Source organism: Melospiza melodia, chromosome 9 (assembly GCF_035770615.1).
Source record: "Melospiza melodia melodia isolate bMelMel2 chromosome 9, bMelMel2.pri, whole genome shotgun sequence".
In the NCBI taxonomy this organism is placed as follows: Eukaryota; Metazoa; Chordata; class Aves; order Passeriformes; family Passerellidae; genus Melospiza; species Melospiza melodia.
This window is the reverse complement of record NC_086202.1, coordinates 8,411,295-8,429,920: the sequence shown is the minus strand read 5'-3', so window position 1 is coordinate 8,429,920 and position 18,626 is coordinate 8,411,295. Positions and strand designations below refer to the sequence as shown.

General features: G+C 42.5%; 1 protein-coding gene across 2 annotated transcripts; it reads left to right on the top strand.

Annotated features, from left to right (window-relative positions):
* The first annotated feature begins 993 nt into the window (after positions 1-993).
* PLEKHS1 (pleckstrin homology domain containing S1) lies at positions 994-16,167 on the top strand. Of its 2 annotated transcripts, none has more exons than XM_063162827.1 (15): positions 994-1,109; positions 2,682-2,816; positions 3,236-3,327; positions 3,417-3,523; positions 4,887-5,021; positions 6,200-6,275; positions 6,942-7,049; positions 7,693-7,788; positions 9,438-9,548; positions 10,482-10,597; positions 11,897-12,106; positions 12,332-12,433; positions 12,813-12,948; positions 13,667-13,766; positions 14,827-16,167. In XM_063162827.1, the coding sequence occupies exons 2-14, from the start codon at positions 2,786-2,788 to the stop codon at positions 13,733-13,735; spliced, it is 1,389 nt and encodes a 462-aa protein (XP_063018897.1). In that variant the 5' UTR covers positions 994-1,109; positions 2,682-2,785; the 3' UTR covers positions 13,736-13,766; positions 14,827-16,167. The 2 variants fall into 2 exon arrangements, with proteins under 2 accessions (XP_063018897.1, XP_063018896.1); XM_063162826.1 differs by having other exon boundaries at positions 9,435-9,548.
* Positions 16,168-18,626: the final 2,459 nt, after the last annotated feature.

Genomic DNA, 18,626 nt, shown 5'->3' with positions numbered 1-18,626 from the left:
TTTCTGTGAACAATATTCCCCTGTCTCCAGAACTTCAGGCCAGTTCCAATATATGAGATATAGAAAGATCAACATAAAATACCTGAATACAGTGCCTGAGAGGAAAGGAGCATGGAAAGATTAACTTAGAGAAGAAGTGAAAGACAGAAACACATCCCCTTGTGTCAGGACCAGGATCTCTGCTAGATAAGATTGCTTTAGATCATGTCCAGATAAAATTAATATTATATTTAAAAAGCAAATTGTGTACCACCAGCCATCAGCCCTGAGTGGTGATGCTGACAGAGCTGGGAGCTGTGCAGCCCATGAGCCCACTCAGAGTGAGGAGCCCCTGACCCCTTCACTCCAGCAGAGCCAGCTTGCTGAACAGTGATTTAAAAAGCTGCAGGGTGTTTTAGCTTTTTTCCCTGGTCAAATTTATGACTGTTTTCTATTGGAAAGCAATTCCCTTGCCATCTGCAGGATTAGCCAGATGGTTTAGTGTGTAAATCCACTTTCATTATTGATACACTGAATGTTTCTGGAGAGAATCCCAAAAATTCACTTTCAGCCAAGACTAACACTGAAATTACATTGTCATGACAGAGGCAGCACAAGAAATCCTGCTCCACCATTGTATGTTTAACTAAATGCTGTTTAAATCTGAAGTTGGTTTCAATTTATGATACTTTTATGATCTTTTAGGGTTCTTACTGCCACTGTATATTCCAGCCATGGGTGGAAATTATGATTTAGAAACAGCTCAGGCAATGAGGGGACTGTTCAGAAAGCTGAACCAACAAAACCAGGCTGTGTCTAGGTTGTTTTTCTATGTGGGAGACATTTATCACTGCCTCAAATGTGCATATTTTTCATTGCTTCTAAGTGAATATTAATCTTCTGGATTTCCCCTTTCCAGAGCAGTCTTTCGTTCCTTCCCATGCAGAAACAGGAATTTCCTTGTGGGTCATATTTCAGGTGTTTGTATTTATACAAGGACTGTAAGAGGGCAGTCACAATGCAGGGTGAGGACTTGTCGTATTTTGCTGCAGGAGGCAGTGCAGGGAATCTGGATTTACCTGAAAGTGTGTTTCTCTAATAACCTTCTTCACCATGAAGACATTTTGCTTGTAAGTATTAACACAGTTTGTTTTCCTTGTCTTGGAAATTTTTGAAGTTTTATAACAGCTTTCATCATAATGATTTGAGGCATTTTATTTGCATTTTAACTGAAATGTCTCATTGCATTTCCGAAGGTTTGAAGCAATCAAATCCCTTAATGACTGGCATACAAAAATCTGAGGGGGTATAATCATGGAATTGGCATTTTCTGTTTTGAATTAGGCATAACCTGTTTACAATGTTGCTTTCAGTTGAAAAGACAATTAGATGTAACAATTAAAAAGTTTTTCCCAAAAGGCAGAGTGAGATAGCACAACTAATCTCACGGGTCTTTGTCTTCCTACATGCAAATCTTGACTTTTACTGATATCCAGAAGAGACTTTTATCCTGCCAGAGACTCTTGGAACATTGTTTTGTAGTAATTGCATCGTTTGCCAGTTGAGGTGACTGTCAGTCACACTGAACAGAACAATACATTGCCTTTCATTGCAACCCCAGGTGTGTGCCCCTACTATTGACTTTGTGTACAGTCATTTTTAGTTTTGGAAATTGCTTTTTTGTCCTTTTATTTTTCTGGTAGGCAACAGATGAAAACTCTAGAAGCAAATTTCATAACAATTTATCATGGCATTTATACAACAAATCTTTCTTCCCAAAAAGAAAAAGTTGCAAAGGTTTCCCTGAAAAAAACTCAAAAAAATACAGACAGAAATGTGCAGAAACCTCTGATGGGCCTAAGTTTGCAGTGGTTCATTCCCATTTACAGCCTGGAACAGGAGGAATGAAAGTTTATAGCTTTAGGTGTGTCTCAGGGGTAAAATTCCATGTGTAACCCACTCTACTCCTGACTGGACCATGTTTACTTTTGGCACCATGGAGCAAATCACTGAAGAAAGGGAGACAGAGGAAAGCCCTTAAATCTCTCACTGCAGCCAGGGTTCTCAGTAAAGAGCCAGAGAACAGCACTTGTAATCCTTCAGAATTTCCCAGGAGAGGCTCTGTGGCTTCAGGTGGCACAAGAGGGTCTGTGTAACCTCCTTGTAGGTACAACTTGCAGCCAAGACCTGATTTTGCAAGGAATGAGAGTCTTGAGGTAAGGCAAAGGGAACTTTTGAAAAGGCATTGTATGAATGAAACAAATTTTCAAATCATTAAAATTGCCATAGTATTAAAACTGTATTTTCTACATATATATTAAACTCTTTAGGCCAAGTTATACCTGATTTGTACAGGACTAATCATACTGGCAAAGCAGTGTCAGAAACATACATGAGTGCAGTATTCCTAGGTTACAGGTGTTGTGACTAGTGCAAAAGAAAGGGACAAATGAAGTTATCTTGGCAGTTCTCATCGCTTCTAAGCAAATTGTCTTTTTGGCTTATAAAAGTAGATAATATTTGTTATTTGTAATTTTGTGATTGTATTATAAAATAACAAATATAGCACACAGTGTATAATTTAATATTATATAAAACTATTTCTGAATATATTTAAATTAATAGTTATTATGGCTGTTTTATGTATTTTGGTCATCAGTATGAAAATTAACCATTGTAAGATTTTTTTTTTTTCTCAACAGTAATTGTGTGTGCAGTGAAATGCTGTTCTGCAGCAAGCAAACTGAAAGGAATTAGCTTCAACATTTTTGCGCTTTTTGTTATCTGAGTGAAAGAAACAATCAGGATGGCTTCTACAAATAAAAGAAATTCTGCAGGTACAAAATTTCTTATACTAAAATTTGTCAGTGGTAAAGCTGTGAGATGATCTATCCTTACCTGAATGCCATCTATTAATTTCTTTTGGGGTGCATTTCAGATCACTAATTATGAAGCTAAATAAGACCAGACGCCAAAAGTTAAATAAGATCAATTAAATAATGCAGCAGCTCATGATATCTTCTAAACCCCTACATTTTCACTACCATTACTTTGCAGTTTGGGCCAGTTGTCAGCATTAACACCAGGGAAGCAGGGCCTGGCTCTATATTTTATAGCCTTGATTTATGTTTGTTTTATGGCCATTTAAGCACAGAAACCCAGTGCTAAGCAACAATTTCCAGTTCAAACAGGTCTTTTTAAAGAGATTAATTGGCAGCAAGTTCAGTAATGGTGCTGTTCATTTCTCTTTGATTAGTGAGAATTCAAAATACATTTTGCCCTGAAGGTGGAGTCTGCAAGCACGGATTCCTCATCAAATCACCACCTCTGCAACTTTTCAGCTCACAGGTATACCAGCACAGATTAGTCATATTCCAGCAGTCCCTCATATCTGCTGTCCTGAATTTTAATGACACAAATTGCTTTCTCTTTGGCAGAATTCCTGGAAAAGGCGTCTGTTTGTCCTGTCCAAGGCCGGCACAGGGAATTACATCCTGAAGTATCTGAAAGGCCAACACGTGAAAGGCTCCATAGCTGTTGATCAGTATGTAGCTAAAATGCATCACCTTTTTTATTTTGAGTCATGTATCAGCACTCTGCAATGGCCACTGATTGTGCAAGCACTTGAACAAATCAAGATTGCGTTCTTGGTTCAAACCCAATGAACTCCACAAAAGAGTCCCTTGGGATTTGTAGGCTTTGGGTGCAGTTAAGATAAATGTAGAAGTGAAAATCCTGAATTGCTTTGTTGTGATTTGCTTTTGTGTGAGTGACTGTGATGTATCACCCAGTGAGAAACCTGGCCTGGCTCCACGATCCCATAGGCTGTGTTCCTGCATCCCAGGCTGTGTCCCTGCAGTAAAACACATTTCACCTCCTGTGAGACAGGGCCATGCTTTCACTCACAGGTCAGTCAGGACAGGCTGTGCCACTCTCAGCTGTGGCACACACCCTTTCCCAGCTTGCAGCTCCACAAGGTGCTTTGCAGCTTTGTGCAAAGGTCTCCTGGCTTTCTCATAACCCTTTGGGCTGATCATGGTTGCTCACTGCCTCCTGTTCTGCCAAGAAATCGCCCTGCTTGGCCCATTTAGGTTGTTTTTTTCCATCCTGTCAGCACATGCCTACTGCAGCAGGACTGAGTGTCACTGCCTTTGGACTGGCATCCTTTACCATGCCAGGGGTGGTATGAAATATGCGCAAGGGAAACAGAAAATTTAATGGGAAATGTAAATATTTCCTGTCAGATCTAGAGGTTAATACTCCAGGCTCCTGGAATTGTTAGGCAAAGAGGTCACTCACCACATTGCTGTTGTGCTTCTTCCATTAAAAGGATTTACATTGTGAAGATTTTAAAAATACTGCAGCTTGCTCAGTGGTCTGTGGTTACATTATTACCATAATTATTGTTGTTATTACTTTTATTAATTTGGCTTATTGGAGGTTAATGGAAGTAGTGCTTCAAGTATCCATTAAGAGTATTTCTGTTCCTCTTCCCCTCCATTAAAACTCTATTAATATACAATTAGTTTCAAATCATTGTTTTATAGTGGTTAAAAAACTTCCACAATAATTTTTTTCTTACTATTGTTTCTTTTCAAGATTCTGAATTAAACCAAAACCCCCTTTTTCCAGAAATGAAGATCCATAGTCTGGGGACTTGGGAAAAGTTAATTTTATATATTTTGCCTGGAGACTTTCTTTGTTGAAAGACCGCCTCTTTTGAATGTGTGCATTTGTTTTCTTGAGCAGTTTTTTCTGTGGAAAAATGTTTAACTTTCCCCTTGCAGATCTCATTATATTATGCTGTGCTCAGAGTAAAAGCTGGACATGCACACATATATGTGTGTGTCCATTTGTATGTGACTGTGTAGAGTTATATAGGATGTTTCCTATGGTTATCTTCACAGAATCATAAGTATTCAAGTTGGCATAAGTAATGCTGAAATTATGGAAATGGTGAGGAAGATGTTTAAATGCCTTCCTGAGCAGGTGATGTCCATCAGCACTGGAAACAGATGTTACTACCTCGTTGGGGACAGCAGGTGGGCAAAAGCAGTGGGACAGTGCTGTTAAACCACTGCAGCACTAAGCTGTGCCCCAAGAAAAGGTCCTGCTCCATCACAGCCTCTCCCTTCCCTTCTGTGTCCCAGCTACTGATGGCCCAGCTCTGGGATGAGGGGATTCAGCTGCCTGGTCCAATGGAAAACAGCTTTTTTCTGTGGCATTGCCTCCATTTACTCATGGCTGGGTTAATTTTTTGCTGGTCCAGGCAGGTGAGCTCCCCTTCCCTGCAGCCACCCGGTCACAGCAGCCAGCATGTGAAAGCAGAGGGAGCGCAGGGATGGCAGGGGGATGGCAATGGCAGTGCCATTTCAAACTGTGCTGCTCAGGGCACAGGAAAGAGCAGAGAGCCTTGTTTGCCTCCTCACCCAGAAGCTCCTGGGAGGCAGAGAAGGGTTCTGCTCCTCATGGATAAACCACAGTATTGCCTGAAATCTAGGTTATTAATCAAGGGAAGCAGACTGAAGGCAAAGCTTCTCCTGAAGGAAACAGATCCCCAAAGTGCTGTCTGGGGCTTTTGCTGCAGCAGGGGGGTGCAGTTTGTGCTTTTTCAGGCTGGAATTGAGTCCTGAAGAGGGGCAGGAGCTGTTTCTGTGGAGGTGACCAGCCAAAGCTCAGGTGAGGGAGGAGGTTGGTCACCCTGCTCCTGTACTGCTGGTTCCCAGCATCTCCTCTTCAGTTTCCCAGTCACAAGCACATCAGGGGGAATTTTTGCTTTTTTTTTTTGCAGAAGATCAGCTGATGTGTGAAATTCTGATAAGAAGAAAAACACATACCTGGGTGCTGCTTGCGCGTGGCATCCAAAGCTTCCCCCTGGGGCGCGGCTCTCGCAGCCCACGCTCCTGGGAAGCATTCCAGAATTAATCCAGCTAAATCCACTGCAAGCATGAAAAACAGCTTCAACAGCCCTTCCATGGCAGGTTTCTCATCCTGGTGGCCCAAGTGCATTCATTCCCAAGCCTTGTTAGCTCTCTGAGTCAGACTTTGCCATCTGGCTATGACCACACAAGCACTCCTTCCTGAGAGGCAGGTACAGGGTTTTTCCCCTTGATCTCAGGAATTTTTGGTTTGGGCCCCATAGGAAGAAGTAAGTAGGCAAAAGAATTGGCCTTGTGTGTTACCTGTCAGTAAGTTTTCACTCCTCTTGTTCCCACTTCAGGCAGGAAATAGATGACTGGGTCACTCTGATATCTTCAGTCTGCAGGGAGGACACAAGAAGTGGATGCTGCCCTCAGGTGACATGTTACTGTACTTTATTGTAGGGAAAAAAAAAAAAAGGTATTTCTCTTTTTCATTAAAAAACTGTGCAAAGGAATTTTCCTGATCGTTGCCTTGCAAGTTGCCTCTGACCTTGGTTATTCAGAAATTCATTTTCATATAAATCCTGTGCCCTGGCTTTATGCATCAAGCAGGCATTGCACAGTCTGTCTGCACAGGGATTGATTTTACACTGAAGAAATCTCTTTGAAGAGTTGGCTGTATGGAAACGAGGGGAAGGTTGATATTATGCTGCAATGAACCACACCTGTGATGCATCAGAGTGAAAACTTGTGCGTTATACTTAGGGTGTGGATTTCAGATATATTTACATGTTGTTTTACATCAGTCTGTCAATGTCATGAATCAGCTGGAAGCCCTGGTAGTTCAAGCTCAGGCCCAAGTTTCTGCACTTTGTTAACCAGCCAGGGCCACCAGTTTAGACTCAGCACTAAGTGCTCACATCCCTGCAGCTTCCACACAGCTCAGAATGCAAGCAGGGCACATTTATGTCTGCCTGAAAAATGCCTTGTAGACAATTCCTCTGAGCCATTAGAAATAAAATATTCTCTAGTGAGATGTGTCAGTACATTTTAGCCCACACCCAGCAGGTGCCTGTTTTCTTATACTTCCTTTATTTCTAGAACCAAGATCTTCCAAATCCAGAAGTCAGAAGTCGGACTTCCTCTTTGCCACTATTCTTGAGTTCTGTAGACATGGCCAGCTTTCCAGACAGGCAAAGCTGCCAGAAGGTAAACGAATTAACTGTCCTTCATCATGACTCTGTGCCTAGGCATGACTGTGACATTTCTTTTGCATAGTTGGTTTTTCTCCATCAAAAGTTGTTCAGAGTTTCTGCAGTGGGTGCCTGGGTGGTCTCTTCTGGTGGGGTTCCTGAGCAGGACCTGGTGTAACACCACAAAGGAAATACTTTAAGAGGCAAGTCTGCACGTAAATGGGGGCAATGAGAGATAGTCCTCACTGGTTGTCTCAACTGACTGGCAAATTTTAGTGAACATTAAGTAAACTCCTGAAGATTTGCTTTGACATGCCTTGGCAGAGGCATGTGATGATTGTTTTGGCAGCTGCTAGCCACATTCCTCCTGATTTGTGATTGTGCTTTTATTTCTTTCTCTCTTTTTAGGCTGTAAAGCTTAGAGGAGAGTTCAGATCCAATTCCTCTCTGCCTTACTGACTTTCCCCTCAATATTAAAATAGAAGGGATAGAAAGCATTGCTGCTGTCCCACAGCAATTGCAGTCCAGTGTCAGGGTGGAAGAGCAGCCAAGGAATTGCTGAGTTTCTGTAGTCACAAAGCTCTGTGAGGAAGCTGAATGTGGGTCAGGCACCTCCAGTGTGTCTTTATGAGGAGTGAACTTTTTTCCTTTTCATCCAGGAGAATGGTTCCTCAGAAGACAAGAACAGGCCTTATTCAGATCCTGGCCCCCATCAGGCTCAGTGTGACTCACCAAGAGGAGTTTGTCCAAGCCTGGTGAGCAGAGCAAATCAAACAGCTCTTACCTTGTTCCATCTGCACAAGTGAATAATTTGCTTTTATCTCACCTGGATATCTGTGACTACAGATTATCCACCTACTTTCCCAGCACATCGAGTTGATTTCCACTATTAAAACTTACTAAGTATTTAGTCTGTTTTCTTGTTTATCTTCTAAAACTTGCTTGAAATACCTGTGTTCAGGTGTTTTGGAGTCAGAGCCCCAGAGTTTCTGTGCAGCAACTGTAAATTGTGGCAGCTCTCACAAACTTGATGAAGAAAGCTCTGCATTTGCACTGGTTGAGGATTTGTCCCTCCCTGCACATTTCTCAGCTGTGCCACAGTTGTTCCTAAATGGTTTATTTCTTCAGCCTTTGCCAGTAGCAATCGAGTCAATGTAACTAAATTACAGAACAAGAGCTTGTTAAATTGAGGCACGTCTTAGAACTGACCTTCTGTCAGCATTAATATGTCCTCAAGTGATTTCACTTCCATATCTAGCAGGAGCGATTTGGAAAGATAAAAAGACGAATGTTATCTTGTATTAGTGGCTAAGTGTTCTGACCTGTGTTCCCTGAGCCAGTGCCTGCAGCAGTTTTCCTCTGCTGTGGATTTGCAGCAGAGCCAAGAGGACAGAAGGCACAACCAAGGCTCTTCCATACCCCTCAGCAACTCAAACCCATCTTTAGTGACAGCTCATGCATTGAACTCTGGCCTGGAGTGGCTGGGATGCAGGGCAAAGAGTCTGTTCTGCTATCACAGCTAGCAGGGTGGTAAATCACACGCTGCAATCACCATCCTTGTATATAGGCTGACAGCAAGTGTGAGATAATGCAGCTAAATTTAGTGGAAAGAAGTGAATAGTTGAAACTACATTGCAATGCCATGGGCAGTCAGCATAGCCCAGCTGATGCACAGCACTTTATAAAGTTGCAGTAATTCACTTGTGAGTCTGAGCTCTGAAATGCACTGAGTTAACCCCGGGTCTGATTTTAACCAGTCCTGCTGTGGGTATATGTCAAGAATTTCTTTGTGTCTCTTCCTTGTGCATACCTTTTCTGTCTTATTCATTAATTCTTCTCATTCCTACAATGCCTCTGAGAGCAGGTATTATATGCAGCTGTTCAAGCTGGGACAGGCTGACCGTGAGGGTTGGAAGATAAGGAATTTGGATTTTAGCTTCTTAGCCTGAAGCAGAGGGAATAGCACAAAGCTCATGTTTCTGGTTTGGCATGTGTGAAAAATAAATACACTTGCTGTATAGATAACAAGAAACAACAATATTTGTCCATTGGATAAAAATATTTCTCTTGCCTCATACGTTAAACATCTGCTAACATCTCTGGACCTATTCTCTGCTCAGTGACATGCAGACAACTGGCTTCCTAACTAATCCCTTGTATTTATTTCCTTTTAGCAGTGTGAGTCCCCATTTCAAGCATCTGATGTGTTCTTATTGGTGGTTCCCTCATCCAGGCCCAGATCTTGAAAACTCTTTGTTAAGTAATTGTCACTCATGCAAACAGGAAGTATCTTACCATGTTTTCTGTGAATATTTGCTGATTCTGTTACTTCTCCACAAAAAGGGAAAATGCATGTTAATCTGTACAACTGAGCCTGTTAAATACAAACCCATTCTTTCAGCAGGATAAAATTCTGGGAGGAAGTGAGGAAAACCTGCTGTTGTCAGATCCAGAGGAAAACATGCAAAAGGACGAAGAAGATTATTACCAAACTCCCAGCGGTGTTTTAGCTAAGGTAGTTTATCAGCTGTGGGTTCTGCTGCCCTGTTAACATCTCCAAGGACACAGGAGACATTTAATGAGCCAAAGAGGAGCTGGTAGGAGGAACCACTTGTACCTTGCAAAAGGAATACATAGATAAAGCACTAGGTAATAGAGCTTTCATTTCTACAAGAAAACAAAATACGCTAGACGCATTCAAAGGATCTTCCTGGTGGAAAGTGGGATTTGGACAAAAACATTGCTGATTTTGTTGAAATTCCCCAAATTGACTGTTTCATTGTTAATGGCTTTTGCCTGTTGTATAATGGGGTAGGGTTGGGGTTTTTTCCTGAAATTGGAAGCTTCATTTAGAGAATGTAACAGTACATTAGTTTTATGTATTTTGAAATGTAATTCTGTTGAAAAACCAGTACGCTGCATAAAAGCAGTACTTTTAAAACACTGTAGTACATTTTGGTATCTGCATTTCACTGTGAAACAAGGCAGCAGGAGAAATCATGCTGTTGATTTTATACAAATTTTGACACCCAATTTGGGAAGCTAATTTGAGGAGAAGATAAGTGGTCAGGAGAAGTGGTCAGTTTTCTGCAGAAGTCACAGGCTGTACATCAGACTGAAGGACATTAAAAATGGTGACGTGGTGACGTGGTGACATAATCTAACTGCTTTAAGTCAAGCATACCCAAGTACAAGTCTCCTTTTTCAGCCTGCTTAAATTAAAAAGCAACAATTTTTTTTGCCAATAATTCCAGCATTAACTTTTAAGTTTCAAGCACCTTTCTAGCTCCCAGTTTCTGGGAATTGACTGATTTGAGGAAATCCAGGCTAAATTAGCCAATATGTTTAAACAGCAGGAGCAGAGAACAAAATAAAGAAATCAATGGGGGTTTCTTCTGTAGGCAGGGCAGTGACATTAATGTCCTCTATTGCTGTGTGTTTCTGACAGTGCACTACTGAAGTATCAAGACCTGACCCTACAGCTGAGCCTGATGTCCCTGTGCAAGAGAAGCCAGAGCAGAACAGCCCAGTAAAGGAGAACATTTATATGTCAATGAAATCAATGTAAGTAACAATTTCATTAAGGTTTTGGAAATTTAATGTGGCACAGCAATAGAGATAGAGCTGACATCTCTGGTGTTTGTGTAACAAGATCTAGAGGCTGCATCTTGTTTGAATGAGTCCTTGTTGGGTCTTAGTTCACAAAGTTCAGCATTCATGGAAACACTGGAGTCAAATTCAAACTCATTAACATGAAATTTAAGCTCACACTGCAAACTCCTGCATTTTCAAGGCTCTAACTGTACAATGCAGCACCTTTTGTTGACTCACACTTTTTCTGGGTTTTCGTGACAGCCGCTCACCACTTCACTGAGTCACTGCAGCCAAACTCCAACAACCTTTCAGACCAGTGCTCTCCAAAGCAGGCAGCATATCTAGAGGTTAAAAGAGAAAGGTAGAGATGGGGCATTAGCTCCCAGCTTTTCCATGAAGAAGTTGTGTGAGTTGGGACACATCCTCCCTTTCATTTTGCCATCCAAAGAGCAGCTCTGTTGCTGTGTGTTTTGAAGGTACAGTGTCACAAAGAATGACCTGAACTTTGCGTCACAGCTCTAGGGCCACAAGGAAACTTTACAACCTCCACAATACAGCACTGAATACTGAAGAGAATTGTGCCTGCAGGGTGAAGTTCCTCCTGAGCCAGAGGAGGGGTCAGTAGCTGTGTTAGCTGTGGCCTGACACCTACAGACAGTCAGATCTTGGGCCACATGGAGGGAGGCAACTCGAAATGCAGACCCACTAACCAGACAATCCCAATAGATTAATTCAAGCTTGTCTGTGTCTTTGGGACCCCCCCAGAGGGAATAACTATAAAAACTTCACAAGGTTAGGCCATCTGAGTTAAAATTTACCAAGAGCAGCTTTTGCTACTAACCCCAGTCTTGTTTGGGCCACAGTGGGGAGTCAGCTCCAGGCAATATAAGGCTTATCAAATAAAACTAAAATGATTTCAAGTAGTTCTCAGTTATCACATCTCTCAAGGGACAGCTTTACATCCCTGCAGAACCCAGCACAGCCAAGGCCAATAATCTGTACTCAGTTTCTTTGTCAAGGCATGCTGTTAGCTGAAATGTTTCCAGGCTTAATAAATAGTTTTTGCATACTGAAAATGTTTATTTTGAGATTTATGGTCCATTTTTAGAAGGGCTGTTTATTTTACTTCGGTTTTATTTTGTCCACTGGATATTCTACAAGAACTTGTTATTCTTTGCTTTATTGAGGGCTGCTTGACCCCGCTTCAAACACAGCAAGAGTGCCTGGAATTGCCAAACCCCTTAATTTTTTATCATCATTCCTCTTTAGTAAGCTGCTGGACGAGACATGCCAGCTCACGTGCAGGCGTGATGGGCTCCCATCCCCTCCCAAATGCCAGAGCAACAGTGCATGTCCAAGAGACCTGGAAGCAGAAAAAGGCACAAAATTCCCAGAAAGCAGCACCAGCCTGCAGCCAACCCTCCAGAGAAGGCAAAGCTCATTACCCCTCTCAGTGGTTCACTTGTCCATACTGCTCAGGTAAGTGTCTTCTCCAGCTGGTAGCAGAGGAGACAGACCTGTTCATGGGTTTCACTTTGCCAAGCCTGTCAGCATTTCAGAGGCACTTTAGTCATGCTTTTAGTCGTAGCATTCAGTTTTAGGGGGTCTGCAAGGAGCAGGGAGTTGGACTCAGAAATCCTTATGGGTCCCTTCCAGTTTGAGCGGTTCTGTGATTCTGTGGTCTCTGATGTTTTTCTCTCACAGTCAAGTTACAGATGAGATGCAGCTGCAGAAATTGGATATTTTCGTACCCCTGGCTGATATTAACAATTACCTGAAACTTACTGAAGCAGCAGGACGAATATGGTAAGTCTGATGTGGTGTGGCAGTGCCTGTGAGATGGGAATAAGTGTCAGGCACAGAAGTGTTCAGCTGCAGACACCCATGTGCAGTTTTGGCAGGGCAGAACAGGACAGAGGCAGGGCTTGCTGGCACTTCAGTGATTCCTTCTGCTCTCTCTGATTCTTTTTGTACTGGAGTTTGTATTTCAAATGCTGTTGTAAAGAAGAATCCAGCATGCTGTGGAATAATTAGTGATGGTGTCAACCAGAACCAGATCAAAAATGTGCAAAGTCATTGAACGTGTGTGTCATTTCCAGGGGGCAGCCCCATAAATGCGCTCCTGTCCAAAAGTGCAGTGACACAGGACATCCTGTGTGTTTCCTTTGCTCTCTGCCCTCCTCAGTGTCTCACAGTGGGCTGGTCCTCTCAGGCTGGGGTGCTTGTTCAACCACGGAGACCACGTGGTGGCTGTGAATGATCTGCAGCCCCAGGGTGTGGAGGAGGCTTTCTTCTTCATCAGCAGGTCCACCAGAAAGGAGGTAAGCTTGACTAATCTTGACTCAAATGTATGAGCCAAATGAGAAAGCAATTCCCTTTTTTGCATTTCAATTCCAACCAGTTTCCTCTGGTCTAAGTTTGGCATGGATAACTCCAGCACCCAGTATCTCCTCAGCATCAGTGTCTGTGGGGAACACAAGCACTGCAGAGTTTGAAGAAGAGTTTGAGCAACACCAAGAGATGTTACTGGGCAACCATAAACTGGAGTTACTTGGGATATTTTTGCCTAATGCATATAGATTGCAAGTTTTGGGAAATAAACCGTTGCCTCCAGGGATGTGTGGTTATAGTGGTTTGGGTATTGAGGGCAGAGCCCTGGACTCCTATGACCCATTGCTTATCAAGCACTACACGTGTCCTTGTGTGAGACTGGGTTTTTTGAAGAACATGGGACATTTCTAAGATGTTCTTTGACCCAGCTGTGATCCACGACGTGTTTCTGAACTCATATTTCAGTATCAGGTTCATGACCCATATCCAAACACATTCATATTTGAATTCTGCTGAGAAGGTTGAGGTCATGAGATGCTGTTGCCATCTAAAGAAAGGAAAGCCAGTCTCAGCAAGGAAAAAAAAATACTCATCTCTCTTTATGGAGAATTTTTATTTAGCTAGTTCAAACACAAGTCAGATAATTTCACGAATATTGACCAGATATAACAAGCTATAAAAATATTCCTTTTTTTTTTCTTTTTTAAGGTGAAACTTACTGTATGTAGGATTCCACATTCAGATACCTTTCATGCTAAAGGCTGCTCATGTTCCTGAAAAAAAAAAAAAAAAAGACCTCAATGATTAAGTAAGTGCCAAAACTCAAGGGGAAAGATCAGGGAGGAAAAGGTGATATATGTACAGATAATCATCTTCCTAAGCTGCCAGACATCTTTTGTTGCTGGAGTACAAAGAGCAGAGAATGTGGATTTTGATTTATGTCCTAATAACTTATTTTGTGCCATGAATGGCATGTATTTGGCTTATATTTCACGTTGCCATGTATTTCTGTTACCTGGAAGAAAATGAGGGTCAGATCATTTACATGACCTTTGCACTGTGTATATTTTTCATTTCAGCAGGAAATACTGGTTTGTATTTGTATTGCCTCTGCTCGCCTCTTTACACCGAGTTACTTTGGTTTATTAGTCAAAAGGAAATTGATAAGGAACTTCAGGAGAGCTCCAGGGGGTGCCAAAAGGGAGTTTTGTCCTGTCCTAGAGTGACCTCTGTTGCTTACAGCACCATGGTGTGACATGGCAGAGCACATTCCTGTGCCCTGCATGAACATGGACACTTTGTGTGGGAATTTTCACACACCCATACTGCTGTAAAATAGATACTGCCAATATACAATGATGTGGCAACAGACAGAATCACTGGGTGTGAGTACTGATCATTTCATCTTGGCAGACACAACCAAAATAACTACTGGGTTTAGCAGGCACAGAAATACTGATATTAAGAGATTTATATAAGTTTGATTAGGATGAATTTGGCTCAAAGGAGGTATTTATCCAGCCTCCAACAGAATAAGGCCAGGTTGACTATTACAGTAAGGAACTACACTCACTAAAAATGAGCATTGGTGTAACTTACTTCAGTAGTAAATTTGACAAATTTGCTGGGCTTTAAAAAAAAATTGTTATAAGATTTTATTCAGCTGAAGATGAAAACAACATCATGTAACTCAAAGCAGGCAAGCACAAATATGTATATAATCTATTCAGACTCAGCTCCTGTTCAAAAGATTAATTTCCAGAGTGAATGTTTCCACAGCCTGTCACTTCTGCCTTTGAGATAAGAGTGTTTGTGACGTGCTTGTTTCTCAAGGTGGAAAGGATCACATTTTGATTTTTCTGTTTCAGCGCTGTTCAAAGGCCTGCTTGTGCTGAATTCTGCATAAATACAGAGGGAACTTCCAGTTCTGGAACTACAGAGGCTGAAAATGGAAGAAAACACATTCCTTGGGAGCTCTGCTCCAAGGCTGCCATGGGAGTCCTTTGCTCTGCTGCTTTGAGCACAGCAGATCCATTTCTGCCCAAGGAGCCCCTGAGGGGATGGATGGATGGATGGATGGATGGATGGATGGATGGATGGATGGATGGATGGATGGATGGATGGATGGATGGATGGATGGATGGATGGATGGATGGATGGATGGATGGATGGATATCACTGTCCAGGGCTTCTTCCAGCCCTGAAACTCTGTCAGTCTGCTAGGACAGTCCTCATGGCCTGAACCCTAAAATCACAGATCACCTTCTTCAAGAGCCTCTACTGAGGATGCCATCCTCAGCCTTTCCTGGCCAAAGTTTGCCTCAGCTCTTCTGAACTTTGGAAGAGGAAAGTCCAAACTTTTCTGTCTTGTTCCAGGACTCATCTCTCTGTAAAATCAGGAAATTATTTGCTAATATTTATCCTAGACAATTTTTTTCAGAAAATTAACTTGATTTTTTCTTGCCCTATTTTCAGTGGGCATAGGGAATATTTGGATTGCCACTGTCTGTACAGAAATCTTCATTATGGAAGATGTTGTTTCTACCTATTCTCCCTTCTCTTTTTCTTAGACCAAACATTCTGCATTCTTCCATCATTTTTTCAAATACTTCCTGAAATTGGTAATGCAAGACAAATGCCTTTTGTTTCCAGTTATGGATGAACAGAGGAGGTGAGAAATTGAAATGCAAAGAATTAAATTCAAATTGAATTCAAAGAATTCAAATTCTTTTTGAATTTCATCAAAAAGAAACCCAAAGCCATGAAACAATTTCCTAGAACTTCATGGAGAAACATTTCTCCAAAGAGGTGAATTAGTGAAGATGGTGGTGGGAGAAGAGCCACCTGCATGGAACCTGCTTGTTGAGCACTGAATGCTGCACCTCTCAGCTATGGAAGAATGTTGATTTTGGACAAAACCAGGATTTGGTTAGATATAGCATGCACAGAATAATTCCAGAATATTTTAGAGTACTGGGGGATTAATTCTGAACTTTAGTAAACAGTCAGCCCATAATGTGTTACTCCATAATTGATCATTATGCCAGTTTGTACAGTGCTAAATGCAGATAATTAATGTCACATATTGGCTGATTCATAACACTTACAGAGGCACAATATGGAAATGACATTGGTACAGTAAATTCGGGTAGGATGTGTGAAGTTGTCTGCCTACATATGATAAATAAATGTCCTAACACTTTACAACACATTGTATGCTGCAAAACGCCTCATTTTCTCCTAACACAGCCCCTCCTTGCCCTGCAAAGATTACCTGTAACTTCCCAGTAATCTGCAGCTGAGTCACTTAACAGCCTATTTTTAAAAAACTACACTTAAATAAAGATTTAGGTTGTTTCCCTGGCTGTTAATTTGTGGCAGGTTCCCATGCTGCTCTCACTCATTAGTGGCTGCTAATATTTCCCCTTGGATTCCCAAACTTGACTCATGCTCTTTCTACTCCAGCATCCAGGAAGATGGCAATTGCCCAGGAGAAAAGCAACTCCTGGAAGAGAGATAAAGTTGTGGTAAGGGAAGTCTCAATGTTGATGTGAGGTCATTGAAGTCAAGAAAAATGAAAAGCCCATTGAACAGAAAGCACAAACCAGAGCACACAACCTCCACTCTTCCTCCCAAGGGCAACGCTCCTGAGAGCTGGGCTTGGAGCAATAAAGTGATGAAGAGAGCGCAGGTCCTGCAGGAGAATGAGTGCAGCCAGGGAAGGTTGTCTGTGCAGTGCCCACCCTGAAATGAGCCAGAGACAAGCTCTGTGTAATGCTTAATTCTCTTTCTAGAGTCCCTCCAGCCTCCAGGGGATTGGAGGGATATCTGTGTATGTAATAGGGATATCTAAATAAATACCTACATATTTAACCAGGGTATCTAAATAACAACCAGGCATACTTCAGTGTGGCTGGAATTTCTGCAAAGGGGTGCAAAGAGGAGCAGCTGCAGTAAAAGAGAGCGATGAGAGTGCAGATACCCTGCACACTGCAGGGAGAGTGGATCCATGGTGAGCTGGGGACACCAGGTGCTTAATCTGTGCTTTGCCCCAGATTTTCTGGTGACCTCAGGAGAGCCATTTCCTCACACACACTCAGTAAAACTCAAGGAGTGGTTTCAGACACATTTGCATCGTGCTGTCTCTTACCATCAATGTGGTCTCCAGCACTGCATTCTACACTAGGAGTTGCTTTAGCTCCCAGAAAATTCCTGGGAAAGCCTTCATCAGACCTGCATGTTACAGGCATGGGGTGGGTTAATCAATGCCCTGTGCTATGGGGAGATGCTGATGTGAAGCCACCCTTGATGTCCTGCAGAAACTGGCTCACCTGAGTCCCTCCAGGCACTCTGTCCTGAGGGAACGTGGGGTGATGCTCCCACTGCCCTGCCAGGAGCTGGCTCACATCACCTGGGCTGCCCGTGGAAAGCTGCTCTTGCACAGCAGGGATGTGGAAATCTTCCCAGCCACAGGGATTCCTCCAGCATTTCAGCCCCTTTAGGGGACACACGTATTTGCAAAGGTGTTTCCCTGTTGGTGCTCCCTGGGTCAAAGCATGTCACAGACATGGTTTGTGAAAAATCCTTTCCTTCCTGAGAAGCTGAGAGGCCTCAGGAACAAAATGTAAATAATGGTTATCTGCTGCTGTGGAATGCAACAGGTGGATCTGTGATTGGTCTCATGTGGTTGTTTCTAATTAATGGCCAATCACAGTCTGCTGGCTCAGACACAAACCTTTGTTTTTCATTCCTTCTTTTTCTATTCTTAGCTAGTCTTCTGATGAAATCCTTTCTTCTATTCTTTCAGTATAGTTTTAATATAATATATATCATAAAATAATAAATCAAGCCTTCTGAAACATGGAGTCAGATCCTCATCTCTTCCCTCATCCTGGGACCCCTGCAAACACCACCACAAGAGCAGGGGCTGGAAAGTGCATGTACTGTCTGCCTAGGGTCTCTGGAGATGACAGGGTAATCTGAGATCTCAAAGGGCTTTTTTGGTTTGTTTTCCAGGGATTTCTCCCCTTCCACGTACATGCCTCACTGTAGCCAGCCACTTCCCTCCTGCAGGCTGGCCAGCAAGTCACTGTGAGGAACTTGGGGCATGCCAGGCAGTTCCTAGAAATGCCACTGGAATTTTGAATGCTCCTTTTGGCCCCTTACCCCCTTATAATTTATTGCATCCCTTAAAGAAGTGGAGAAGCCAGACAGGGTTGATACAAATCTTTCATTCAGGAAAACCCCTTCAAATGAAGCCATCCCTTCACTGTGAGGACCCTCCGTGACCAGGAGCCCTGTGCTTGCTGCAGGCAGCTCCTTGGTGGCTCCATCAGAGCAGGACCAGCACTCTGGGAGGCACCAAGCTGCTCTGGTGGCAGCAGGACTGGATTTGCCACAGCAAGTGTCTGGCCATGTTCAGTTTTTCATCCTGAGTTGATCTGTGCCTGAGAATTCATTTTGTTTATAACCCAGCAGTGGAGGATGAAATGAAGCATTGGTGGGAGCATCAAGATCACAGCTATCAGTGCTGCTAATCTCCTTTTTAAATGTTGGATGTTTGTGATAGTCATCAGTAGGGACATCACTGAGCTACATCCTTTTTTTTATTTCCTGCCTATGTAAGTTTTCCCAGGAAATCTGCTTCTGTTTGTGCCTATAAAACACA